The 20,361-nt window shown below is 42.7% G+C and overlaps 1 protein-coding gene across 2 annotated transcripts in view; it reads left to right on the forward strand.

The window, feature by feature from the left end:
* MCCC2 (methylcrotonoyl-CoA carboxylase 2) overlaps positions 1-2,951 on the forward strand; it is a 137,684-nt gene extending 134,733 nt beyond the window's left edge. For both annotated transcript variants that reach the window (XM_029574605.1, XM_029574594.1), the window contains one exon: positions 1,902-2,951. In XM_029574605.1, coding sequence (XP_029430465.1) covers positions 1,902-1,913 — 12 coding nt within the window. In that variant the 3' untranslated portion in view covers positions 1,914-2,951. The remainder of the gene's footprint in view (positions 1-1,901) is intronic.
* The last annotated feature ends 17,410 nt before the right edge of the window (positions 2,952-20,361 follow it).

Below are 20,361 nucleotides of genomic sequence, written 5' to 3' on the forward strand. Positions count from 1 at the left end.
GTGAGTTTCAACTTTTCCCTCAATGGTTTGTGAAGTACATTGTATGATTTGGTGGTCTGTGTAGATTATTGACTCTGTGGGTTAAAATTCAACTATTTCAGAATTGAAATATGTGAAAATTGAAGGACAGCATTTCTTCCGTGTATGTATCTGTAATCTCAGGATCAGGCATTGAGGTTTGCGCTTATATTTTTATATATATATAGAGAGAGAGAGAGAATTTTTTGTTTTTTTGGAGAAATAAGTTTATTAAAAAATTGTTTGAATGTGAATTATATTTTGTAGAAAGGATACACATGTATGATCCATAATTAGAAGAATTACAGGCTTTGAAGACGAAGCAGCATGGAAATACCTTATTTAAGCACTCGGGAACATTGTGTGAACTGGATATATGCTCCCCTGAAGAAGCTTTCATAGCGAAACATGTTGGGAGTGTTGTAGTAAAGCAAAGGATATTTGAAAAAGAAGTGTTGTAATTCCTTTTTTAAATAATTGTGTGAATGGATGTATGAATGTTTATTTTATGTATAATATGGGGTATATATTGTTCCTGAGTTGATTCTATGTGTATCTGATGAAAGAAATGGGATTTTTATAAATTGAGGTTTTGTACTAAATAAAGAATTTTTTAATAAGTACTTTATATGTCACTATAATATATTGGTTCCTATTTTCAGGTCAGATGCAAATGCCTGAGTAAAAGCTTGGTCCATTCCAAGTTGTCTCACTTCTGTTCTCAGATATCAACTATTCCGTTTACTGCTAGTGTTTTTTTTTCAGTTCATGGGGTTGTTCATTAAATTATTTAGTATTGACTTTAAAATATTTAAAAAAAAGTATTGGTTACACAGCCTTGTTAGGAAGATTTCATAACCTGTTCATCCTAGCCCAAAATTGGCCATATTTTAAATCTAAGCATCGCCTTTTTGTAGCTTTGTGATATCTTCTCATATTTTACATAATGTATAGCTCAAAAATATAATCTTTTAAGTGCTTACAAAGATGTATTATACTATATCTTATTTGCCTTCTCCAAGATATAATGTCGATAACTGGCCTAATATATTTCCTGGTAGGCCAAACATTCTCATCCCGTGATGAACTTCATTGCTTTAGGTCTGTTACATTCCACTTAAAGTAGTGGGGACAATGTTGTACTCTGAACTCCCTTTGGAACCTCACTAGAAGCCACGATGCAGGTTTTCCTTATGTAATTATATTGCAGATACTAACACTGTTAGGAGTTTTTTTTTCAATGCATTTCCAGCATTCAATGCATGTCCAGCATAGCTCTCTGCTTTAACGGCAGGAGAGAAGAAAAACTGATACTTCACGCATATCCAGCATAGCTCTCTGCTTCAACGGCAGGGGAGAAGAAAAAAACTGATTCTTCATGCATATCCAGCACAGCTCCCTGCTTCAACGGCAGGGGAGAAGAAAAACAACCAATAAGGGCTGAATAACATAGTCTGGGTAAAACAAATAAGCATGGGTGTAGCTTGCTTATTGCGGCGGTTACTTCCCCTACTACCCCTAACTAATCAAGCTTGATATTTCACTTGGATGCAGCTCCATCACTGCTCTCTACATTAATGGCGGGGGTGGAAGGGAAATAGAACCAAAGAGCTAAGAGAAACAGATAAGTATGAGAAAAAATGTGTGAAGCTTGCTGGGCAGACTGGATGGGCCGTTTGGTCTTCTTCTGCCGTCATTTCTATGTTTCTATGTTTTTTTTCATGGTTATGTCTGCCCAGTACTCAAAAAGTACTTAGGGACTTTGCAAGTAATAGTGTTTTCTTACCAAGCAAGATAGTTGTTCTGTTCCCGGGGGATTAAAAGTACATGCAGTGTCTGTTATATATTTCTCTTACTAATTACTCTCTGGCATTTTTCTGCAGATTGTGGGATGATGGGATTATTGACCCAGTTGATACCAGACTGGTTTTAGGTCTCAGCCTGAGTGCAGCATTAAACGCGCCTACCAAGAAAACCCAATTTGGAGTCTTCAGGATGTGATCAGTCTACAAATTAAATTGCTTTAAATACAACAAATTATGTAAATTTGTAGGTCAAAATGTTTTTAAAATCATGTAAAAGTTGTGGATAATGTTCATATTGATTTAAGATATTCCTTTTGTGCGATGTAAGAATAAACAGAAACAAAGAAATCCATTCTCAGTGAACAGGAAACACATTCTCACTTTCTTTACATGATAATAACTGTCCTGAGATCTGAATTTAGTTTGAATTAAGAAGACATAAGAAGACAATGTTATGTTGGACAGAATTTTAATTTAACATCACAATACAATTTCTTGTTATGGAGGAAGGGAGGCAGAAACCTGTTACATGCTCTGTATTTTATTCTTTCAGAATGGTAAAAAGATAAAGCATGATCATTTTATGCTACTGAATCAAAGGCAAACAGTTATGCTTGCAATATTAACACTAAGGCAGCTTGTGTTTATAGGAAGAACAAAAGTCTGACACATCTGGCCCTGAATTTGCTACTAAAAAAAACCCCTGCCGCCTTATGTTTTCAGGTAAGGCTATGAAATGACCACAAGAATACATGCTGGCCTCACTGTACAGTGCACTGGGGCCCCTCATTCAGCAGCTTGGCTACACCAAATGCCTGATGTAGATCAAATGGGATGTAATCAAATTGTTTAAAAAAAAAAGTTCCATTTTTAAGCAAAGTAACAAAAGTTGTAAGTTTTGCCTTTTTCCAGTCTTGGCTGGAGACCATTCTTTGTGCAATTTAACAAAAGCATAATGAGAGACCTTCCATTTAATGTTCTGTTTCATAGCCACAAAAACACAGCCTCAGTTCTCAACGTGTCACTAGATGCGCATTGAATTGTAATTGTGGTTTTAAAGCACTTATTCAGCACAGATATTTACCTTTTTTTCCATTTTGTTGAATAAACTTCAGCATTGCAGTAGCACATTTTGGCTGTTTTCTTATGGATTGTTTTTCTATTATTTAATTTATTAAATTTGTAAATTGCTTGCAATTGAGCAACCCAAACCCTTTTCCATAATCAGCCCAGTAATTTGGAACTCTTTACCTCTTGCTTTGCACAGTATAAAGCAGCAGTGCTGTGTCTCCGCACTTCCTAGTCCCTTGCTGGCCCAGCGGCTCCCTCTGCCCCAGCGAGATGCGAACTCTTCCTTTGCTCAGGCTTAAAATGCTAATAGCCCAGGCAGAACGCAGGAGGAAGAAGCACTCAGCGGTGCTAGCAGCATGGTCTCTTCCCGCCCTCCACGGCCTGGAAGAGGAGGTGGTGTGCAGCGGCTGCGCGCGTGGGTAGAAGAGACCATGCTAAGTACAAGTGTGTGCAGCATTGGTCCAAAGGAGAAGAGCAGCGCGGCCCGGAGCAAACAGAGCAATGTCAGTCCATGGAGCTAATAGGACTCCTTTCTCAAGGCCGTGAGGGCTGGGAGAGGAGGAGGCAGTTGCTGCCACTAGTTCTTCTATGGGGGAAAAAGAGAGAGCGAGCATATGTGTTTGAGACCCTGTGTATATGTGAGAGAGAGAGAGCATGTATGTGAGTGAGTGATTTGAGAACCTGTTTGTGTGAAAGAGAGCATGTGTGTGTAATTGAGATCTTTTGTGTGTGTGAGAGAGATAGCATGTATATGTTTGTGATTGAGAACCTGTATGTGTAAGTGAGAGCAAGAGAGAGAACACGTGTATGTATGATTAAGAGCCAACCTGTGTGTATAAGAAAGTGTATAATTGTGTGATTGAGAGGCTATGTAAGTGAGAGAGAGCATATGTACGTGTGTGTGATTGAAAGCCTGGTGATAGAGCTTGTGTGTGACAGAGAGGAAAAAGTTGCAAGCCCTCTCCCTCCCCTAATTCACAACAATCTCAGGACACCTGGAAATCGAACATTTCCAGGTTTGAAGAGCAGAGCATTTTTAAATCATTTTTAATTATTGGGTCTTTGACTCTGCGGTTTTGAAATACTTGATTGGTATCTGGAAATGTTTTATTTGTTTTTAATTATTGGATCATTAGCAGTTTTGAAATAATCTGTTCTTTTTATTAGTATGGTTTACTGCTATTGATTTTACATTTCTTCTTTTGTTTTATGAGGAATGGTGATGTTTGTCTTTTTCCTTTGTTGCACTGCATACAGTCTCTGGCTTATTGTGTTTTCCACTTCAGTTTTGCATGTTCTATTTATGCTTTATGGTCTCTTTATTCTTTGTTAGGTGAGGGTCTGCACATGTGATTGAGGTGAGGTATTCTGCTACATGTAGTTTCTGGGTAGGGCTTTATAGCAGCCTGGCTTGTTCCATTTACCTAATAGGATTATTGGAGTTTTAAGGCCTGGTATAATATTTTCAGTGTTGCCTTTTCTTAGGTAAGGTGGTTACTGTTTGAGTGCTGGAAGTTGGTGCTGTTCTGGTATGGGAGGTTTACTATTTATGTAATTTCTGTTCAGAAAGAGTACTTATCTTTCCCTTGTGTCATTCTTAACAATAAAAGTAATACTAGGCCTTTTTTTTTTTTTTTATTTCTGCCATGGATTATAATGAGCAGTGTGTCACATATAAGCATTGACCTTCAGGTGTGTCACGATGGGAAAAAGGTTGAAAACCACTGGTATAAAGGATTCAAAAGAGTTTAAAAAAGTATTAAAAACAACTTTATTCAAAGCAGCTTTTCCAGCAGGATAATTCTAGATAGACTGTTATGTCACCTTTTAAAGAGATGAAACAGATATTCCACCAAATTTATCAGATAGGATAAAAGCAGATCATTATTGTTTATGTAGGACTGTTTAGTTGTTTATGTAGGACTGTTTAGTTATTAATTGAGTATGTATGTTATTCAACCCGCCCTGAACTTTTGGAAGGAGTGGGAAACAATTATTTTAAATAAGTAAATAATATACATAAAAATCTGGAAATAATTTTACAGGCATTAATTTAATCTGCAAAACAATAATACATCCATTAAAATCATACATACTCTCCAAGTGGAAAGATAATAGCCCACCTTACTATTAAGTAGCAAATAATCTATAATAATAATATAATATCAAGATATCAGAGCTGGAAGTAGAATCCATGCTAAAAAACCTAAACCTGGCTCCACACAACATCGACTCAATACCAACATTTGACATAAAAAAGCAGCCAACACAGTCTCCCCAACATTAACTAAGATCATAAATCTATCCCTAGAAGAAGGAACAATGCCAGATATACTAAAAGGGGCAATTTATAAAACCAATCATAAAGAAAAAAAAACAGTGACCCACCGATCCTGAATAACTACCGCCCAGTCTCAAATCTTCCCTTAATAGCCAAATTAATAGAAAAAACTGTACAAAAACAGCTAGCAGAACACCTAGACAATAATAACATACTGTACTCGTCACAACATGTATTTCGCAAACACTACAGCACTGAGACACTACTTCTGTCACTAACAGATAACATTCTAAGAGGTTTTGATAGCGGTAAACATTACATTCTAATAATGCTAGATTTATCTTTAGCCTTCAACACAATAAACCATAAAATACTACTAAAAAGACTAGAAGAAATTGGATTACACAGCAAAACAATAAACTGGTTCAATTCATATCTAAACAATAGGTTCTTTCAAGTTCAGATCAACAACGTATTATCAGAAAAAGCCAATCTCGAAACAGGAGGTACCGCAGGGATAAGCCCTGTCTGCAACCCTCTTTAACATATACATGCTGCCCTTATGCCATCTGCTAGCAGGACTGGGAATCATACATTACATTTATGCAGATGATATTCAACTAATTCTTCCAATCGATGACACAATAGAGAAAATGTTAAACCTAGCTAACATGTACCTAGACATTATAAAACAACTGCTAAACCGAATGGAACTCGTGATTAACATTGAAAAAACAGAATTTCTACACTTAGAACGGAAAAATATCGAAATCATTCAAGCTCCAATATTACTCAAAAACAACCAGAAAATTGAACTAGCTGAAAAAGTACGGAACCTTGGAATAATAATGGACCTAGAAATCAATCTAAAACAGCATATATCGCTAAAAGTAAAAGAAGGCTATGCAAAACTCATGATCCTCAGAAGACTAAAACCACTACTAACACCAGATCATTTCAGAACAGTACTTCAGGTACTAGTCTTTTCCAGCACTGACTACTGCAATGCACTTTTACTAGGACTCCCAAATACAGCATTAAGACCATTTCAGGGGACTGAGAGAGAAGGACTGTTTCATTACCTTTCTTGAAGGATCCGGGGGTAAGAGCACACTCAGTGCCCCAACAGTGTTCCAGTATTGTGCTTTGACGTGGAGGGTGGGACCCCGGAAGTGGTCCTATAAGAACGGGCCACTTGCGGCGCGCAGCCGACGCCAGCGCTGCCAAAGCTGCGCGCGCCCAAGGGGTGCGCGCCTCTGCCGGGCTTTGCCTGGCTTCTCATGGATTTGCGTGGATTAAGCAAGAATTCTTATACCTTTGTAACTACCCTCTCAATCCCCAGCGGGGGAAATAAGAAGAAAACGGATGACTAATTCAGCTAAGCTAAGTACTGTTTCTTATTCAAATTTTTTCTAATAACAGCATGCCTCACTCGGCCCGCAAACGGAGGGCGAGGGAAAGGTTTGCGAATGAGAATTGCTTAGCTAGTCCGGTGTTGGGCCCAATGGACACCCACATCAGAAGGGGGTCCCTTCAACCGGGAGATGTATCACTTGAAGGTCTGCAGGAAGGCACGGCAAACCTTCGTGATTTGGAGATCTCATTATCCCCGGACGGTAGAGCCCCTCCTGAGAATCCTGCTGTCATAAGAATGGATCCGATTCAGGACATTCCACTGCCTCTTGAAGAAAGTGGTAGTGGAAAATGGACTGGAAACAACTTCGGACTCGAAAGCAGTGCAAACTAGTTTTACTAGTATACCAGGGGGGGAAGGCTACTGAAGGTGTAGTGTCAACCCAAGGCTTAGATTTAAAAGGGAAGAAAATTGAAATAATTCCTATAGAGAGACCTTTAGTATTTTCCCTGGAAACCATCTGGGAAACGTTAGTGGTATTAAATAAAAATGTATCATTACAATTGAATCCAATAGTAAATAGTATGGAAAAAATGGAGCAAAAAGTGAATAAGATAATAATTGATGATGGTAAGAGGGATCAGCTCATTGAAAATGTGGTTGAACTAAAGAAATTGAAAAATTTAAATGAGTTAATCATAAAAGAAAATCAGTATCTTTCTAGGAAAATGGAGGGTATGGAGAATCAATCGAGAAATAAAAACTTGAGGTTGGTTAATTTTCCCAAAGATCCACATCTCTCAGCTAGAGAGATGTGGAACAAATATGCTATGGAGATATTAAAAATTCCCCAGCAAGCGTTACCTCCTTTAACACAAATATATTATATCCCCTCATGGAAAAACGCACCAGATAAAGAAAGACCTTCTATTACACCCTTAAATGTAACGGATATATTAGAATCTACTAATTAGTTCACCCTTAAATGTAACGGATATATTAGAATCTACTAATTAGTTCAGCCAGCCACTATGGTAATTTCTTTTTTGCTAACTACAGATAAAGAATGGGTCCAGAAGCTCTTTTTTAGGAATTTAGATGAGAAATTTTTTCAAATGTCTATAAGAATGTTTCCTGATGTCACCAAGGAAACTCAGAAGAGGAGGAAAGATTTTCTCAGTTTAAGAACAGAGGTTTTGCAATTGGGTGCTTCATATAAACTGAAGTTTCCCTGTAAATGTTGCATAGAATGTCAAAAAATCAAATATTGCTTTTTCAACCCTCAGAATTAAAAAAGTTCATCTTAGATAAACAAAATGATTTGGCCCTGGGAAGTACAACACCTCAGAAGGGGTATTATGCTCTAACCACAATATATTTAGGTGAACCTAGTTAGTATGTCCAATATTTCTTACTGGTTATTGTTTACTTTTTATGCCTTGTTAAATTTCTTTATTTCTTATATCCCCCATTATAGAGGACTTAGTAATAATGGTGTGAACAATGGTTTATAGGTGTTTTGTTCATGTGATTATAGGAAAGGAAATTTCTTTTCTATGTTTCATTGTTTCACCATGTATCTCATCAAATATTTTATGCTTGTTATTGTGAAAATATGATAAATAATTTAAGAAAAAAAAGACCATTTCAAATACTACAAAACACAGCAGCTAGAATACTAACTGGAAAAAGGAGGGACCATATAACTGAAACCCTAGCGAAATTACATTGGCTACCCATAGAACACAGAATAAAATACAAAGCATTATGTACCATACATAAACTAATACATAACGAAAAAGTGGACTGGCTAAACACAGCATTATGAGTACACGTCTCACACACAAACCTTCGATCAGCAAACAAAGCACTTTTAACCATTCCTTCAGTAAAGACAACGAGACTAACCCAAGTAAGAGAAAGGGCCTTTAGCAGGCCCTACACTATGGAACACAATGCCTGTAGAGATCTCAAAACCTTTAAGAAAAGTTTAAAAACATGGCTTTTTAAACAAGCATTTTCTAAAGAGACCAGAGAATAGAAAATATACAGGAATAGGCAGAAGAGCACCAGCACACAGCACTATTCTCAAAATATGCATGATAATACTAATAACTCTATTTCACAAATAACATAATAGTAAAACACAGAGACTGTGAATTTTACCTGTGAAGAGTACCTTACAGGTACACATGGTCTGGACCTACATCACTAAACAATTGATTGTCTTTTATGATATATTATAACTGAACCTATTTGGCACCTGTTAGAATGTACTATTGTACGCATTCACCTCCTTTAATTTATGTGCCTACATGTAAACCGTTGCGATGGTATATAAATTAGCGACGGTATAGAAAAGATTTTAAATAAATAAAACCGATAGAAATTCTACAAAAACTTCAAAAGTAGTAATCTCATAACCACAAATCTTCCAAAATCCATATTATTGAAGTTATTCTATAAGCACTAATAGCTAAATTTTAAAAGGAACGTGCATGCGCCCATAAATGCACATATAGAGCAGGAGAGCAAAAATAGGCTTAATGGGTTTGTGCTCCCCCGCCAGCAAATGAAGATGGAGCAAGTTGACGTCAATATATATAGCCCTGCAGTGACCCCAGCCTGTCAGTATTCTCAGCCTCCAGCAGATGGTGAACATGCATCTCCCTATGGAGGTTGCTTCGAGCATTTTGGAAGGAGAAATTTGAAATTCTAAATTCAGAAAAAGAAAGCCCTGCTCTCCAGTGGTGATACCTAATGGTCCCTCCCCCAGTTGAGAAGTCCTGAGGCGATTTCCGTAGTCCCTCAGAGGTGTGCCTTGATCTGGTAGTTGGTTCCTGGCGTGGACTTAGCTGCTTGTACAGCTGAAAGACAGCAGATTCAGAAGGCCAAGCACGGAGGTCACAGCAGATGCCCTCATAGTCGGAGACCATCTCTGTGCTCAGCTGGTAAGCACTGAGCTCCGGTAAGTTTTCAGGAAAAAAAAGGAAAGAAGAAAAAGAACTTTACCTACAGATTTCAAAGCTGACGTCAGCCTTCATATACCCGTGCAGGAAGCTCAGCTCTTCAGTATTTCTCCATCTCCTAAGCAGATAGGGATACTTCCACACACTAGAATAGTGTTAGTAATTTTAAAACAGAAGAAAGACAATTTACCTCAAGAAGACGAGCCCCGTTCTCCTGCGATGGTACCTAAGGGTCCCTCCCCCAGTTGAGAATTCCTGAGGCGATTTCCGAGATCCCTCAGAGGGAAGCCTTGGTCCGGTAGCCAGCTCCCGGCATGGACTTAGCCGCCAGGGTGGCTGAGAGGCAGTGGGTGTAGAATCGAGCGCGGGAGTGAAGATAACTCCCTCTCCCCCCGCAGCCGGATACCGCCTGGCATGAGACCGGGAAATGCCAAGACTAGGTAAGGTAGAAACCTTCTTTCAGTCTCCGGTATCTGAGGTTTGATTTGCCACACAGATCGTCCCTTCCGGCGTCTGTGAAATTGGGTTGAACAGCTCCATCTGGGCTAGACCCTGATCTGGTGCGAGGGTCCACACAGGTGGAGACCCTCGGGGGGGGGGGGGGGGGTCGCCATCTTGTCCGTGTGGTCGTCGGCGCCATTTCCCCCCCTTGACCGCTGTATTTTTAGTTATTTATTTATTTATTTAACTCCACAAGCACCACAGAGGAGCAAATGCTGCACTCCAAATATAATATATCCAAGTCACCAGGGAGATGCAGAAACATAAAGTCAGTCCCAAACTTCAAGGTTTTTATACAAACAAATGTTTAATTCATTATATCGGCAACTCCATTGCTTAAAAGACGCAAAAGTTTATCAACACGGCGTCCCCCTACCCGTGTTTCGCCAAACGCGGTTGCGTCGGGGGGGAACACTAATTTCTTTGCGGTATTCAGAGCTATAAATGAAACAGAAAACATCGGTTTAGATAAATGCATAGGGGATCTGATATATAACAGGGGATCCCATGATTCTAAGTGTTTTAAATGTATAATGTAACTATAACATAAAAAGGAAAGGACGCCGTGTTGTTAAACTTTTGCGTCTTTTAAGCAATGAAGTTGCCGATATAATGAATTAAACATTTGTTCGTATAAAAACCTTATTTTATTTATTTAAAAACATTTCTATACCGTCTTTTCACAAGCAGTAGTTGACCAAAATGGTTTACAAAATTTTCAAAATATTATCTCCTATTTTTATTTTAACTAAATAAATAATAATATAAATAACTTAAAATACAAAGGAACTATAAAACAAAAATTGTAAAGTTAAGAAAAAAAAATACAATGGATACTTTAAGCCCTAATTCTAAATAAACATCTCCTTAAATATTTATTTAACTATACTAGGTTTTATACAAAAACAGAGTAATGTCAGACATCCGCACTACCAGGCCATGCGCACAGCGGCACGCACAACCGACTTGTGCACACAGTGGCACGTACAACTGTGTCATGCGCACAATGGTGCCAAGCACATAGCGGCCGACACAAATAGGCCTGTGCGCACAGTGGCGCGCACATCTTAGCTAGGCGCACAAATTAGCAGTCTACGCGCACATCTTGCATATCCTGCTCGCACATTGGCACACCTGGAACGCACAACTAAGCTTCCCGATGCGCATCCCAGCATGCACAGACGAGGTTTGAGACACTCCACGCACACAAACTATGGCACCACCGACCAAGGGACAAGCCCTCTGCCCAGCCTGCCACCTGAGAGCTGTGCAACCTGAAGTGGCCTCCACCCTATGCCAGGAGTGTGAAGAGGCCCAGGGGGACCCAAAGCAAGGCCCCCCCCCCACACAGCCAGTAGAGGGATCCGAATCCACTAATGATAGTACCCCTGTATCTCTGATTTGGTGCACACACAGGACGGCACCTCGGGGGCTCCCACCAAAACCCCACCTGGAATTAACATGGACCCAGGAACCTTTTCCTCGGTGGAATTCTTCAAAGGGCTGCAAACCTTTGTCCAGGCACAGTCAGCACCGCCTGCGACCTTGTCCCAGTCTCCACCAGAAGCGCAAGACCTTCCAAGAACCTCTCGGACCTCTCGAGATGTGCCCCACCTAAGCAAGAGCCTCCATACAGGAGATACAGACACCTCGGCGGACGAGACTGACTCCCTGGACGAAGGAGAAATCCCTCCAGGGATGGAACTATACCGAACCATGCTACGATTCTTCTTCAAAGACGAGTTACCAGCACTCTTGCCCCTGACCCTGAAGTCGCTGGCCATTCCAGGCATGGATACCACAGCGAAACCAAAGACGAACCCCATCTTGGTGTCCCTCCGTCAGGCCTCATGCTATTTCTCAATGTTGCAGGCAGTACAATAGATTGACCTGGAATGGAATGCCCCAGAGGCCAGCTTCAAAGGAGGATGGGCCTTAGAAGCCCTATACCCCCTGGAACCCACGGCCAAGGAACTTCTACGGTTCCCAAAAGTGGACGCTATGGTCTGTGCAATCTCAAAGCGCACGACCATCCCTGTCGAAGGAGGAGTGGCACTCAAGGATGCCCATGACAGACGTCAGGAAGCCATCCTTAAACAGTCCTTTGATGTAGCAGCAATGACCCTGCAGATCGCTTCCTGCTACGCCGTAGTGACACGTGCCTGCTTGCTCCTCTCCAGAGATGCAACCACATCCTGTGAAGCATTGGAACCGGCGATATCCTTTCTCACAGATGCGACCTCTGACCTAGTGTGCACCTCAGCCAAGGGCTTCGCCTCGATAGTGGCAGCCAGAAAACAACTATGGCTCCGAAATTGGTCAGCCAACGCAACCTCCAAAGCGAACCTCACGAGAATGCCTTTTAAAGGATCCCTCTTGTTTGGAAACGAATTGGAGAAGTTAGCCAACAAATGGGGTGAATCTCCAGTACCTTGTCTACCAGAGGACAGGAACAAAAGAAGTCAGCACTCCTCCCCCTGAACAAACAAGGGGAGAGGAGCTCAGCGCTTTAGACTGTACAAGAACAAAGCACCTCACCCAGCAGGCAGGGCTCAGTCCTTTTGGAACAGACACAACAAGAGGGGAACAGGCTCAGGTACAGGCTCCGGTCCCACCCCACAATGAGAATCAGCAGACCCATCCACAGGAAGAAGCCATAGGGGGCAGACTTACCCTCTTCTACCAAAGATGGGTCGAGGTCTGACAAGTGGGTCCTAACCATCATTTGAGAGGGATACTCTCTGAATTTATACAGCATCCCTCCAGACAAATTTGTAAGATCCCATGCCACTCTCTCACTCCAAGAGGATGGCAGTGGAAAACACATTGGCAAGACTACTCAGCCTAAAGGCAATAACCCTGGTGCCCATACACCAACAAAATACTGGGTACTATTCCATCTGTTTTATCATTCCCAAGAAGGAAGGAACGTTCTGGCCCATACTGGACCTCAAGACCGTCAATCGTTACCTGAGGGTACTACACTTCCACATGGAAACCCTGCGCTCAGTCATAAGGGCAGTAAAGCCAGGAGAATTCCTCAGTTCTCTGGATTTATCCGAAGCCTATCTCCACATACTGGTTCATCTCGACCATCAGCGCCTTCTATGCTTCGCGATACTGGACCATCACTACCATTTCTGGGCGCTACCCTTCGGACTAGCTACCGCCCCAGGAACCTTCACCAAGATCATGGTGGTAGTGGCGGCAACACTGAGAAAAGAAGGAATCCTGGTACATCCCTTCCTGGACGATTGGCTGATCAGGGCAAAATCTCCAGAGGAGAGTCACCGGGTGACCACCAGAGTCAAGAATATGCTACTGGAACTCGGGTGGGACAACACAGCCAAGAACTGCTACAGCCCTCCCAATTACTAGAGTACCTGGGAGTTTGGTTCGACACCAAACAGGGCAAGGTCTTTCTTCCCGCTCTAAGGAGAAGGAAACTAATGGGTCAGCTGCGAAAACTGTTGAACTATATTCGCTGCAAGGTATGGGAATACCTCCAAGTCCTCGGCCTCATGATGTCAACCCTGGAAGTCGTTCCATGGGTAAGGGCCCACATGCACCCACTACAACGGTCCCTACTGTCACGATGGAACCCAACGTCCCAGAACTACTCTATTCACCTACAGCTAACAGCAGAGGTTCGGACCCAGCTCCAATAGTGGCTGCAGGAAGACCACCTGAGCAAAGGAGTAAATCTATCCCCACCTAACTGGATCTTGCTCACCACAGATGCAAGCCTGCGAGGTTGGGGAGCCTACTGTCAGGAACTGACGGCCCAGGGACAATGGGACAACGAAGTGGCGGGGTTGAACATAAACCACCTGGAAGCTCGAGCAGTCAGACTTGCCTGCCTAAGGTTCAGCCACAGATTCCGGGGAGAGTCCATCAGGGTCATGTCAGACAATGCCACAACCATTGCCTATATCAATCGCCAGGGAGGAACCAGAAGCCAACAGGTGTCCCTGGAGGTAGACCCACTCATGGCGTGGGTGGAGCTAAACTTGCAAGGGATTTCAGCATCCCACATCGTGGGAAAAGACGTCTCTGCCGACTACCTTGGCAGAGACGTAGGGGACTCCCAGTCATGGACCTACTGGCAACCCGGTCCAACGCCCAAGTTCCCAAGTTCTTCAGCCACAGACGAGAACTGCAAGTGAGCTTGCAAGTGAGCTATAGGCAGGTGTTTTTGGCTTCTTGGTTTTAGTTCATGTTGATGGGATGGCCTGTGCATGTTCAGCATGGTTTCCCTGTCTTTTTCTGTAGGGCTCATGGTTTCCCTGTCTTTTTCTGTATGGCTCTAAACTCCCAGTGTGACTTTGCAGATACTGAAAAGGTTAATGAAATCCATTATTGTATGATGAAGCCAATAATGCAGGCTTAGAGCCAGAGGAGTCCCAATTGCCTCATTTTATGGTCATTATTAATAAATGTATGTCTATTCAGTCTGCTGCCTACAGAGCTAGTTTAATGTGATAGCAATCCAAGTGTCTACATTAGGCTATGCCATTCCTGAGGGCACCATGTGGGCTGACTGAGAGTGGTGATAAGATATAGCTTCCAGTGATTCTTGCATCACTTCAGTGGGGCTTAAAAAATGGCTGGTTTTGTTTTGCTGCCTTTCAGCAGGAATAGTAGGGTGCCAAAACATTCCCCATTCTGCCAGATGAAGAGCTGAGGGCAATGAAAGGTCAGGACGCAATTTTCTAATTGTGTGGCAAAGAAGGGGATGGGGAGTCTGAGACGGCTGAGACAGATGAGGCATTATAATTACCACAAAATGTGGGGTGGGAGAGGATGGATGAGAGAGATACAAGCAGCCAGGTGAGAAATGAAATTATTTTGAGCCAGGAGAGGGATGTTATTATTCATTTATTTGGCACAAAATGTACGTGTTTGTGTTTAGTTTTTGTTTTGGCCATGTTTTTCTATGGGTAAACTCATAATCTGTGTTAGCAATACATAATAAAAACATAATACAGCAATAAATCATTAACATAGGAAGACAGCAATGTGATGGCTGAAAAAGACCATACGACCTAACTAGTCTGCTCATCCATACATTTGCTCTACTCTATAAGCTCGACCCTATCCTATGCTTTCTTGAATTTAGATACTGTCCTTTTTTCCACCAGTCTTCTAAGAGGCTGCTCCATGCATCCACAATCCTCTCTCTAAAGAAAACTTTCCTTAGATTATTGCTGAGTATATCCCCTTTCACCCTCAACCCAAGATCCCTCATTCCAGAGTCTTCTTTCCAGTGATAAGAGGCCCATCTTTTATTAAAGGTCTGTAAGGCAGATACCCATGCCAGAAGTGATGTTTATAGGAAATGATTCAGATGAACTGAAACAAATCTCGGGGAACCTGGAAGATGTAATAGGGCAAATTGTCAAACTAAAGAGTAGCAAATCAGCTGGGCTAGATGGTATACATCCCAGAGTGCTGAAACAAATGAAAAATACGATTTCAGATCTATTATTAGTAATTGTAAATTATCAATAAAACCAGCTACAGTACCTGAAGATTAGAAGGTGGCCAATATAACACTAGGTTTTATAAAGGGATCAGGGGCAAGCCAGCAAACTACAGACTGGTGAGCCTGATGTCAATGTTGGGAAAAATGGTTGAAATTATTATAAAGAACAAAATTACTGAACATATAGATAATCAAAGTTTAATGGGAGAAAGCCAACATGGATCTGGCCAAGGGAAGTTTTGTCTCATGAGTCTGCTACATTTTTTTAAAGTCATGAAATCACATGTGGATAAAGGTGATCCAGTTGCTATAGAGTATTTGGATTTTCAGAAAGCATTTAACAAAGCACCCTATGAGAGACTCTTGAGGAAATTAAAAGTCATGGGATATGAGGCAATGTTCTATTTTGGACTGAGCACTGGTTAAAAGATAGAAAATGGAGTAAGTCTAAATGGTCAGATTTCTCAATGGAGAAAGGTGAATTTTGGAGTGACCCTGAGATCTGTACTGGGACTGCTGCCTTTTAACATATTTATAAATGGCCTAGAGATGGGAATAATGAATGAGATGATCAAATTTGCTCATAATGCAAAATTATTCAAAGTTGTTAAATAACAAGAAGAGTGTGAGAAATTGCAAGAGGACCTTGTGAGATTGGAAGAGTGGGAATCCAAATGGCAGGTGACATTTAATGTGGACAAGTGCAAAGTGATACATGTAGGGAAGATCCAAATAATAGCTATACAATGTAAGGTTCTGCATTGGGATTCATCACCCAGGAAAGGGATCTAGGCATCACTGTGGATAATATGTTGAAATCCTCTGTACAGTGTGTGCAGCGGCCAAGAAAATAAATAAAATGCCTTTGTATCGCTCCATGGTGTGGCTACACCTTGAGTATTGTGTGAAATTCTGGTCATCGCATCTCAAAAAAGATATAGCAAAATTAGAAAAGAAAAGATACAGAGAAGAGTGGCCAAAATCATAAAGGAGATGGAATGATTCCCTTATGAAGAAAGACTAAAGCAGTTAGAGCTCTTCAGCTTGGAGAAGAGATGGGAGATGTGATAGAGATCTATAAAATAATGAGTGGAGTGGAAAGGGTAAATGCAAATCGATTGTCTTAAAAAAGTACAAAGACTAGGGACATGCAATGAAGTTACTAGGTAACACATTTAAGGCAAATGGCAGAAAATATTCTTTTACTCAGTGCTTAGTTCAATTCTGAAATTTGTTGCCGAATGATGTGGTAAAAGCTGTTAGTGTAGCTGGGATTTAAAAAGTATGGACAAGTTCTTGGAAGAAAAGCCCATAAACCATTATCAAGATGGATCTGGGAAAAGGCACTGCTTATCCTTGGGATAAGGGGTAAGGAATTTACTGACTTTTGGGGAGCCTGCCAAGTACTTGTGACCTGGATTGGCCACTGTTGGAAAGAAAACAGGATACTGGACTTGATGGACCTTTGGTCTGATCCAGTATAGAAAATCTTATGTATCATATCTCCCCTATTCAGCCTTTCCTCTAGGTATACATGTTTAGATCGTTAAGTCCCCTTATGACTCGCCACCAGAGTTTATGATATTCCTTCCAGTAACAGAGAGATAAAGTGAGTTTTCCAGGATCATACCAAGGGGCAGGAAATAATAACCCCCTTACCCTCAGCCAAACCTACTTGAAGACTCCCATGAACTCTCTAGAGGGCTCTCCCCTTTTGAAACACCTTTACAGCAATGTCCCTTCAATGGCATCAGCATCCCTCAACTAGGCCAGTTACAGTGCTGATGTGGTTGGGGGTGAAGCTGCAAAGGGACTGACTCACTCATCCCCTGAGCTCCCTGGAGCTTATTGGCTGGGCTGCAAATAACTACCAAAGCACTGAGATTGGCATAGGAAGACTTTCTGCTCACCTGCTCCAGTGTTTCCCAATCTTTTCATGCCCAAGGCATGCCAAAATTAAGAAAAATATTGTATGGTACATCAGTCTCCACAGAGCAGGCAGTGCAGACAAGGAGAGGACTCATATAGTCAAAAGAAGATCTCCACTGGTCTCTTTTTCAAATTTTAAACTGGAGATACAGGAGCAAAGACACACAAAAAATCATCACAATGCACCAGCTCACATAGAAGAAAGGCGAATTCGATGTGAGCAGCCGGCTCTGTTAATTACCTTGGCTGCCAAATGTAGCTACTAGAGCTCCTTCACAGCTTTGCTCCCAACACTCAAAGGGGTAGATTTTCAGAGCCCTGCTCGCCTAAATCCGCCCAAAACCGGGCGGATTTAGGCGAGCAGGGCCCTGCGCGCCGGGAAGCCTATTTTACATAGGCCTCCCGGCGCGCGCAGAGCCCCGGGACTCGCGTAAGTCCCGGGGTTCTCGGAGGGGGGGCGTGTCGGGGGCGTGTCGGGGGGCGGGCCCGGTCGTCGCGGCGTTCCGGGGGCGTGTCGGCAGCGTTTTGGGGGCGGGTACGGGGCGTGGCTACGGCCCGGGGGCGTGGCCGCGCCCTCCGTACCCGCCCCCAGGTCGCGGCCCGGCGCGCAGCAGGCCCGCTGGCGCGCGGGGATTTACGTCTCCCTCCGGGAGGCGTAAATCCCCCGACAAAGGTAAGGGGGGGGTGTAGACAGGGCCGGGCGGGTGGGTTAGGTAGGGGAAGGGAGGGGAAGGTGAGGGGAGGGCAAAGGAAAGTTCCCTCTAAGGCCGCTCCGATTTCGGAGCGGCCTTGGAGGGAACGGGGGGAGGCAGCGCGGCTCGGCGCGCGCAGGCTATACAAAATCGATAGCCTTGCGCGCGCCGATCCAGGATTTTAGCCGATACGCGCGACTACGCGCGTATCTACTAAAATCCAGCGTACTTTTGTTTGCGCCTGGAGCGCAAACAAAAGTAGGCTGTTCGCGCTTGTCTGAAAATCTACCCCAAAGTGAGTCACATCTAGTGCTCAGTGCACACTTTCTCCCTGTCTTAGCCTGGGGATAAAACAGAGGATTGAAGGATTTAATGATGAAGTTGAGGAGGTGCTGTGAGCATTATGGGGCGGATTTTAAAAGGCGCGCGAATAGCCTACTTTTGTTTGCGCTCCAGGCGCAAACAAAAGTACGCTGGATTCTAGTAGATACGCGCGGAGCCGCTTGTATCTGCTAAAAACCTGGATCGGCGCGCGCAAGGCTATGGATTTTGTATAGCCGGCGTGCGCCGAGCCGCGCAGCCTACCCCCATTCCCTCCAAGGCCGCTCCGAAATCGGAGCGGCCTTGGAGGGAATCCTCTAACGCCCTCCTCTCACCTTCCCCTCCCTTCCTCTACCTAACCCACCCCCCCCGGCCCTGTCTACACCCCACCCTTACCTTTCTCCGGGGATTTACGCCTCCCGGAGGGAGAAGTAAATCCCCGCGCGCGAGCGGGCCTCCTGCGCGCCGGGCCGCGACCTGGGGGTGGGTACAGAGGGCATGGCCACGCCCCCGGACCGCCCCGGGCCGTAGCCACGCCCCCATTCCCGCCCCCAAAATGCTGCCGACACGCCCCCGAAACGCCGCGATGACCGGGCCCGCCCCCGACACGCCCCCAACACGCCCCCCACGGAGAACCCCGGGACTTACGCGAGTCCCGGGGCTCTGCGCGCGCCGGGAGGCCTATGTAAAATAGGCTTCCCGGCGCGCAGGGCCCTGCTCGCGTAAATCCGCCCGGTTTTGGGCGGATTTACGCGAGCAGGGCTCTGAAAATCCACCCCTATGTGTACTGCACAAATCGAGTCCAAACTATTCATGCCTTGCATGCTGGCAATTAATTACTACACTCCAAGGCTCATGCTGTAGCTAGGAAGAAGAGGTATGCATGATTACACAGGTTCTCAGAAAGTAGTTCCTGTCAATTTAAGAGTCACCACTGGTGTCACTTGTTGCTGGATTAGAGCATTAGGCAAGGGTGATTTTTCCATGGCATTGCTTTAATTTCACTTTAGGCAAAGAATAGCTTTAATTTCACTTTAGGCAAAGAATAGATCACTGTTTTCCAACCAGTATTCTGAAGGCATACTGGTTGGGAAACAGTGATCTATTCTTTGCCTAAAGTGAAGTTAAAAGCAATCCTATGATCTAGCCTTTACCAGTGTCGCATGGTGATAGTGGAATTGTATTCCTGAGATTTATATAGCAAAAGAATATTTAAGAGTTAGATGGTTGACTAAAACTTATTTGAACTTGCTTTCAGTTGAGGTTTTATATAAGACTTTTATATAAGACTTTTATTCTTTTGTTTGATTTTATGGTGTTATTATACTATAGGAAGTATTTTATTTATCCTTATTGGGGCTGGTGGATGTTGTAAAGGATGGCTCTAAATCTCACGTTGTATTGAGATCACAAATTTCTTAAATGGATGCTACCTGGGAGGCAAAATTCTCAGGGTAGTATGGTTTAGTATGTTTGCAGAGGACCAATTTAGTTCTTTTCAAAATTAGACAGTGCTCACATAATTTCAAACTGCTTTTGGATGAACATACTGTATGAGGAAAAACAAAACAAAAAGTGTCATCAATGCACAAAGAAGAACTATGGCACCAGAAACCATACCACCATCATACCCGGTCTTCAGTGTGCTATTAGTAACTTTCCAGAGAAAACAGCTGGACTTCTCTCCTGAGTCACAAATTTAAAGCAAAATGCAATTATTACAGGCCTCTCTGGGTTGCTTGTCTTGTATAACAGAGGCAAAATAACTTAAAAATATTGCATTTTGCTAAGATATATTGTTTACAACATTATCAAGATGATTTCACTCCCCCAGCAACACGCAGCAACTCTAACTACATTAATTCCAAGCAATTTTAACTAAGATGATTTCCTGTTTCCAAAACCATTTTCAGTTAAAAATAGAAATAAAAACTT

Source organism: Rhinatrema bivittatum, chromosome 1, assembly GCF_901001135.1.
Source record: "Rhinatrema bivittatum chromosome 1, aRhiBiv1.1, whole genome shotgun sequence".
NCBI lineage: Eukaryota > Metazoa > Chordata > Amphibia > Gymnophiona > Rhinatrematidae > Rhinatrema > Rhinatrema bivittatum.